At 36.1% G+C, this 8,071-nt stretch overlaps 1 protein-coding gene across 1 annotated transcript; it reads left to right on the top strand.

Annotated features, from left to right (window-relative positions):
• The first annotated feature begins 452 nt into the window (after positions 1-452).
• On the top strand, positions 453-7,745 carry caap1 (caspase activity and apoptosis inhibitor 1). Its single transcript, XM_079258062.1, has 6 exons — positions 453-579; positions 4,269-4,460; positions 6,147-6,231; positions 6,310-6,367; positions 6,453-6,520; positions 6,628-7,745. The coding sequence occupies exons 1-6, from the start codon at positions 475-477 to the stop codon at positions 7,092-7,094; spliced, it is 975 nt and encodes a 324-aa protein (XP_079114188.1). The 5' UTR covers positions 453-474; the 3' UTR covers positions 7,095-7,745.
• Positions 7,746-8,071: the final 326 nt, after the last annotated feature.

Raw genomic sequence — 8,071 nt, 5'->3', positions numbered from 1 at the left:
GACAAAAAAAAAAAAAAAAAAAAAAAAAAAAATTACAAGTTTAATTAATGACAAAGACCCTTCTTAAATGTTTGCCTACCAGTAAAAAACATTTTCTTTTTATCATATGTCATTAATTAAACTTGTAATTTAATAACACATGAAATATGAACAGACTGGAACTTACATATTCAAAAAACTTTCTAATTATGATTTTAGATATTTTATTAGTTAATTTATTTTGAAAATATTGAAAATCTTACATACTCCACCTTTAAGCCATTGAGTCCAGCTCATGGATTTAAACAAACTGAACAACTAATCATCCACAACGCTAGGTGGCGAACACTAAAAGATTGATTCTTCACATACAAGCCGTCGAAGAAGTCGTCGTCGCTTGGTAACGACGTATTTTCCCCGCGACTTTTAAGCTAAGTTAAGTTAGCGTGCAAACAGAGCGTTTTCTAGATGAAAGACCGTCTTGTTGAGCACAAAATGTTGAAAAAGAAATCTAGTAGCGCCGAAAAGAAAAGAAAACATTCTCGCTCTGAAGAACGACAAGATGGTGTTAAACGAAGGAGCTCGGAGTTACACTTAGAGGTGAGACATTCAAGCCACCGTCTGCTAGCATGTGTGTATTTTCATAACAAAGGTAATAAATGTAAAACTGTTTTGGTTAAACGTTTTGCTAAACTCTTCTGGACATTTATAATGACGTGATTTGACGGGGCATCTATAACGACTGATTTGAGAGATGAAAACCAACATAGGAGACAGTTTTGGGGTTTTGGTATAACTAAAATATAAATAAAAGGGTTCTGTTGAGTACAGTTCCCCTGTACTATAGCAACAATAAAGACGGATAAATTATTGACCATTAAGAACAGATAAATCGAATATGAATACGGATTAAAGCAAGTAACTAGTAAATTTGCCTATTCAGTATTTTTTATGTAGTTTCCCTTTATCTTGAAGCGAGTAAGACGTTTTGGTTGTATGTACTTTTGTACTCCGCAACTACTGAGCAACATAATAGGAAAAAATGTGTTCAGGAAACGCCAGAAATGGAATAAAGAACAAGTTGGTTAGATCTGATTTGGGGGTGATCCTGATCACCGCCAGGATCCAGGAATATTTTAAAGAGATTCTTAAATACGGAGAGATGAGAATAAATTAGCCATTTAGACATCTAACTCAAAAATAATGATCACAATCAATGGCAAAATAAAAAAGAAAACGTCTCTTTTACTATTTGATGGCTTGGATGCTCTGACTTTTTATATTGCTGTCTTGCAGAAACTGCTTAAAGTCTACTGAAGTTATTGTGTTGTGTACATTTGAACACCTTCAGGTGTATGGTAGTCAGAAAGCACTGAACTTTCCTCACTGATGCCTCCCTTTAAAGACAGCTTGGCAACTGTCTTGCATTCTGCCTCCTCTATGAGCAACATAGTCAGTCCTCTGTTGATATTGTGTTATCTCATCCTGTGTTAGTCATTCCTTCTTTGCCAAGTCAGCCCCATGTCAGTGTGTTGATATCAGGCTGTTAGGATGTGGCAGTTTGCCTTAAAGCAAAATACTGCTGCCAAGTTATGCATTGGGGTGGGAAAACAGTTGTTTTGTTATTTTGTTATTTTCACATCAAAATGAGTCAGTGTTATGGAATTGGAAAATTATGTAGTCTTACTTTAAAAAAGCATTTCATGTTTAATTTAGAATCAAAGCTTATGCTTGTTCAAGTACTATAAACCACATTTTTACAAACTGTTTCTGGTTTTTAAACCACATTAAGAATTTAATGCGCAAACCAGTTAGACACAGACTCCTTTCTTTTATTAGAAACATTTTAAAAATATCTAAAACGCTAAACTAGGGATGCAAATTGCATTGGAAACGTATTGCAGTAACAATAAAAACTAATAATTTTCCAAAATCGTTTGACATGGAGTAAGACAAGAAGGCAGGAATGGGACAAGAATACCCCGGCAAGTATCAGCGAAGGTCGCTTTCTGTTTAGGGGAAGTTCTGCTTTTGTTCTTGTGCCATACCTAGTACTTACTAACCAATACACACAGTGCTGAAGTGCGCTCATGAATACACTTATTAGCACCATATGTTGAAGTTTTTGTCATTTTCATACTATATTGTAATAATATTAAACAATGATAATCCATATCTTGTATTTTTCCAGTATTGTCTTGCTTTTGTGGTTCTTTACTTTCATAAATCCCCCCCTTTTTTTTCTTTTCCTCTTCCCTGGCAGCTCTATCTTCTGCATCTTTCCCCAACACCCCAACTCACTGTCACTTTTCTAAATCTCTCCCCAAACAGTCAAGTCTACTGTCTTTTACCTCTTGTTAAATGTTCCTTTGTGTTACACCCTACTTTCACTCTGTCATCTGACCATAGAGAATCTGGCGTGTAAACAAGAAGGCTCCGTGCTGAGACTTGATATAATCACATGTCCATCAGGACCTTGCACTGTAAACTTCCCCTCTCTCTCATTCACCTCACACACATCCTGCCACCTCTCTTGCATGTCTGCCACTCCAACCCCTCATCTCACTGCTCTTTTTTCTTTTTAAAGTCAACAGCGCCAGTCCTTGTGACCCAATCTATATTTCACCATCACCATTTTTTTAAGCAAACGTCTATATGTGTGTGGGGGTCTTTCCTGGCACCAAACTTTTCTGCTGAATTGTTTTGATGCTGACATCAAAGGTTGTCGTGATTATTTGAGGGCAATTTCATGCAATACAAATTCTTGTCAGCAAAAATAGAATAGTTTTTACTGTTCTTTTTTGGTTAAAAATCATATGGCATTCACCTGAGAATGCATTAGGGGTGGGAAAATTAAATTGAAAAATCGAATATCGGGATTTTTTGCTTCACAATTTTAAAATTGATTTTTTTTTTGTTAAAAAATCTGTTTTTTTTCAATTCGTAAAAATAATCCATTATAAGATTTTTGTTGTTTTTATTGATCTTTTTACTTTTCTTCTTGGGCATTATAGCAGCAGAACTATGGTCTGGCTACTGTGTTGTTTTTTCCTAATTGAAATCAGAGAAAATAATTAGCAACATAAAGTTTCGTACATTCCTTTTGTTTTTAACCTACAAAAATCAGCACAATCAAAAAATTCTGAGAATTGCAATTTAAATCAAATCAGCACCCAAAATATTGAAATCTAATCGGGACAAAAGCATATCATCACAGCCCTAGAATGCAATATGATTGCGTGTGAGTGAATTTTACACACACGCAAAAAGAATCACCCCTGTGTCTTTACAAGAGTGCGTTTTCTAATTATTGACTGTTTTGAAACAATAGATGCTTCCATTTTCTAATTTACAAGTTTCAGCATGTGCTGCTTGACAGACGAGTTGATGGTGCTGTTATTAGTTTGTGAACTTTAGTTTGTTTAGTTTGTGGACTATGTGACTGTTCAGAAAGAAAGTCCAATCTGATCTGCTGGATGTGGGCATGTTTCTCTAGGATCAGCTGATTTAGATATGATTTGATCCTTGGATATAAGTCTGTGCATATAAAATATATTGACGTTGGTTTTATAATAAAAAAGGAAAAAACCCAGAAACTGGTGCAGATACTGGATCTTAGTGGACTGTTGCTTAGAAGGGAGCAAAAGCTGAAACAGACTTTACTCATATATGACAGGATAATTATCTTTGCAATAAAGAAAGACCTTAGTTTAAATTTACAGTTTAATATCTGTTAAAATAGGTTCAGTTTTATTAAAATATTCTGTCTCTGCTGAAAACTTATGTGAACACATGACTTTCTTTTTTCTCCTGTCTTTTTTTTTTTTACACAAGTGAACGAAGATGAAATCATCAGTCATGTCAAGTAATGATCATCACACAATTACAACTATTTTAAGCCAACTTAGATGATGTTTTAACCAGCAGTTTTCATTTCAGAGCATTACCGTCTGGCAGCTTTAGAACAACTATAAACATAAATGTGGAATAAAAGTGAACTGACTGTTTATTGTTCTTTCATTTTCAAGTCTGAAAGTTAAGCCTCAGAAAGAGGTTTATAATCCTTGTTAATCTATACTGAAGATTGTTCTGTTAGTGGTTTCTAATGTTCACCTTGTGTTCAGACTGTTTAAAGAAATGTACTGATTAAAGTTTCTGTCCATGTTTCTGCTGAACTTGATACATTTACATTCCTTGCTATGGAATCATTTGCACGTTTAATTTAGTATAATTTAATGAAAAACAAGTTACCTGGCTTAAAGTTGGTTTTCTTTTCCTCTGTCCTCCAGGACTCCAAGGACGAGCTTGCTGACCCGGAGCTGGACAGGATCGGAAGTGACATCGAGGAAGGGGGTCTGGACCTCAGACTGCCCTTTAAGCCCATTACGGCTTACATCGGGGACAAAAAAGAGATGTTGGAACAGTGTTTCCGTGTGCTGGGGGAAAAGAAGCTGCGAAAGATGCTGCCTGATGAACTAAAGGTGATCTTTGAACATAAGTACCTTTTTGTTATACCTAAAAAAAAAAAAAAAAAAAAAAAAAGACCTTTTTTTTAAATGAAAGAGGTCAGACTGAGTGTATAACATTTCTACGGTGCTGTATAAACACTTGTCTCAAACAATAGGAACTAAAAAGTCCATTTGAGCATAAAAAAGTCTGCAAATGGGTTGGTGCCATTTTATAACATAAAATATTGGACCACTTGCATGAATATCCATGTGGTAATAACATTACAATAATTTATGGTTTTATAAAGTTTAGTTGTTGCATTAATTAGCAATAGATGCAAAACAATGTGTTGGACGCCTTACTGTCTGCTTTATTGCACAGCCTCCTCATCTGAGCAGTCGTTATTTTGTCTTTGTTCTCTTTTTTTCTACATTCCTCTTATTGTTACTTTTAATGTCTGTGGAGTTAAATGAGAAAGACACAAACGTTATATTTCATACTGGCTGTTAATTTGCTGGTGTTTTTCTTCAGTTTTTTTTTATATATCTATGCATTTATTTAGTTTTTGTTGTTGGCTATTAAACAAAATGCAGTGAAGCTTGCAGTGAAGAAGTGTGTAACTAACTTATGTAGATTTTTAATTAAAACTACGGCTATAACAACTCGTGAAGTGACTCGATCAGGAAAAAAAAACTTGAAGCAGAATATTAGCTTTAGTGTTTGGTTTAATCCACACGACTATGTAGTTACTGTTTAATGGTCACTGTGTTTCACATACAGTTATTATCATCATAGACGTACTTACTCTAGTGTATGTTTGTTGCAGGCTTCAGTTAATTCTGTAAGGTCTGCATTAGATCCTTTAGTTGCATGATTGAGAACAGAAATTGGAAAGGAGCAAAATGAGAATTGTTCATTTTCATGTGAACGGTAAGATTGCTAGTTTAGTGGCACACAGTGTGACTCTACTTTTTTATAATAATATATGCAATCACTATGTTATCTATGCTAATGTGTCCCAGTTATGTTTGTTTTGACACTGTGTGTGTATTCATTCAACACAAAACCTGTACACATCTGTATTCACCAGCTTCCAACTTCTCCTCTCCATTACTTTTCTTTTTAATGAAGGAAATAGGCTGCTGGTGTTTGTTGTCTTTGATAAACTCGCTAAATTCCACCGAACTAAGATGCTCAAAAGTCAGTTTACACTAAAGAATAACCGGCATCATAACAATAATTTGTCAAAGACTATTGAAAAAAAAAAACATATTTATAAACTGAGTAACTTGTAATTAACCTGCAGTCTCAACTGGTGATATTTAGTCACCATTTCTGAGTCACTGTGGTCTCTGATAAGACAAACAAAAAATGTTGTAAAGGTATTTTATTATGAGTTGCATTAAAATGCAGAATATAAAAGCAGACGTTTTAATGGAAGCAAACATGTTAATAGAAGCAAACTCAATTTGCTTTTAGCTGATGTTGACATTTGTCAGCATCAGCTAAAAGCAAATCGTTGTTGCACTATATCAGTAGGAAGTGTAAATATGGCTATAAAATAGATTTACACCATGTACTGCCATTTCGTTTCTGGCGATTCAACAATAAAATATCAATGACAAAAATGAGTGATTCAACCCAAACTAAAAAGGGATGTACATCCGTCTAATCACCACACCATCAGTGGGATTCTTTAACCACATTATCATTCACAGGACTGCAGGTTAGAGGAAATCAAAGCATTGTGTTGGGAGCAACTAGAACCCATGTGTGAGAAAAATCTCATTCAGATCTTAGCAGGTAAGACTGAAGGCCAGATTGAAATTTGAAAGGAAATTTCTGAAAGCTTGCATACTTAAAGCTGCCGTTTGTGCCAAGGGGAAGAGCTGATGTCTGGAAATCGAGGCGAAAACTTTGAAGGGACCCTGGAGAGCCAGTGAGTTTTTGGCCATGTTACATTTACTAGGTGGAGAATTTCATTGTTTTTTTATGCGTCTATTCATTTTTCTCCCCTTATTTAGGCAAGATAATAATGTCGACTCCACATCTTGCTTAAAGGAGTCGGTAAAAAATGAGGATCCCAAACAAGGTAACTAATGAAGAGCTTCCCTTTTTGTGTTGAAGTTACCAAGATGTCAGCTAAAAGTGTTGAATATAGAAGAAAAATGCAAACATTTAGAGCAATTTTCTTCCCAGAGGGCGGCGGCTCTGGCGAGGAAAGTGATGTCCTGAGCATAAACGCAGACACTTACGACAGTGACATAGAGGGTCCCAAGGAGGAGCAGACTGCCAAAGCTACATATGCACCAGCGAAAGTGGACGACAGCAGAGGGAAAGGCTCCGACTCGGCTGCAAACCCTGAGCCAGCAAATCCAGAGCCAAAGAAAGACATTCAAAGCGACATTGACAAAAGCGTCAGTGAGATTTTAGCATTTCCCTCCACTTTAAGCAAAGATGAAGCCCAAGAAGTGATTAGACAGGCACAGTCTGCAGATGTCTCTTTACCCAGTCAAGCCGGACCTCCTTCAAGTGGAAACCCCACAGTGAGTCAGCCATCAGTTCAGCAGCTGGCCCTTCTGGAGTTGGAAATGAGAGCAAGAGCCATTAAGGCTCTGATGAAAGCTTGTGATGGGAAAAAGCTGAGCATCACAAAAAGCATTTAGTTTATTTTAATTAGTGTTTTAGTTCATCTTTAATCTTCAAGCACTTTAGTTTAACAATGTTCTTTGTGTTTGAATGATACACCTTTTAAAACCTGTTTCCCATCTCACCTTTTGTTCAGTGTATACTTCAAAAGTTTTTACTCCATATTGGAATGATTTTACAGACTGTTTAAAAAAATAAACAAGAAAGATGTGTGTATTGTATGAATGCGTTCTGTGACTTTATCAAGTTTAAATGCAATTTCCTCTCTGGTCACTAGATGGCAGTGATACTCTGCCACATTACCTGCATAGGGCTGATTTGAAACCATGCAGACGGAGTCTGGGTGTATTTATTGGCTCACGTTACAGTTAAAATCTTATCAGGCAGCGTGAAAGTCATATTTTTCTAATAATGACATCCTTTAGTAATTCAGCTTTATTGGTAATCTTGAAGAGGAAGATCAGGAGGATGTGTACTTTTGTATGAAGGCTAACTTTAGCTAGCCAGAGCAGGTGGCACCAAGGTTGCATTATTCAGACATGTGATTAACTTTTTATGCTGAGAGGAAGCATCATAATGTCATGAACAGTTGTTTCCTTTCACATTTACATCTGCTAAAGCTCAGTTTGGTTTGGGCAAAGGCCTTCATGTGGCATGAAACTACAGAAAAGCCTAAATAAACACCAGATGATTTCACTTTTACATCAAAGTAGAGACTCTGTTCCTTTCTGAACTTCTTTTTTTGGCATCCTTTCATCTGAAATTGTCGAGATGTTTCTGTAATTTCTTTTTAAAGCTGCTTTGTTTCAGTACTACTTGTGTATGTGTGTGTGGGTGTGGGGGTGTGGGTGGGTGTGGGTGGTTACATGCAGATGCAGAGCAAAACAGCTCTCAACCCCGCTAACCCAAAGCAGACAATGAAATGTGTGATAAGAAGTAGGTTGCCTCCTGGGTATTTGCATTTAAAAGGTTTATTTCATGGTAGAGGTGAAGG

Source organism: Telmatherina bonti (genome assembly GCF_933228915.1).
Source record: "Telmatherina bonti genome assembly, chromosome: 18".
NCBI lineage: Eukaryota > Metazoa > Chordata > Actinopteri > Atheriniformes > Telmatherinidae > Telmatherina > Telmatherina bonti.
This window is presented reverse-complemented; position numbering and strand designations above follow the sequence as displayed.

Coding starts and splice junctions, on each gene's coding strand:
- caap1 (XM_079258062.1), top strand. CDS start 475: ATGTTGAAAAAGAAATCTAGTAGCGCCGAAAAGAAAAGAAAACATTCT. Junction 6,368..6,452: donor GAAGGGACCCTGGAGAGCCA/GTGAGTTTTTGG, acceptor CCCCTTATTTAG/GCAAGATAATAATGTCGACT. Junction 6,521..6,627: donor AAATGAGGATCCCAAACAAG/GTAACTAATGAA, acceptor TTTTCTTCCCAG/AGGGCGGCGGCTCTGGCGAG.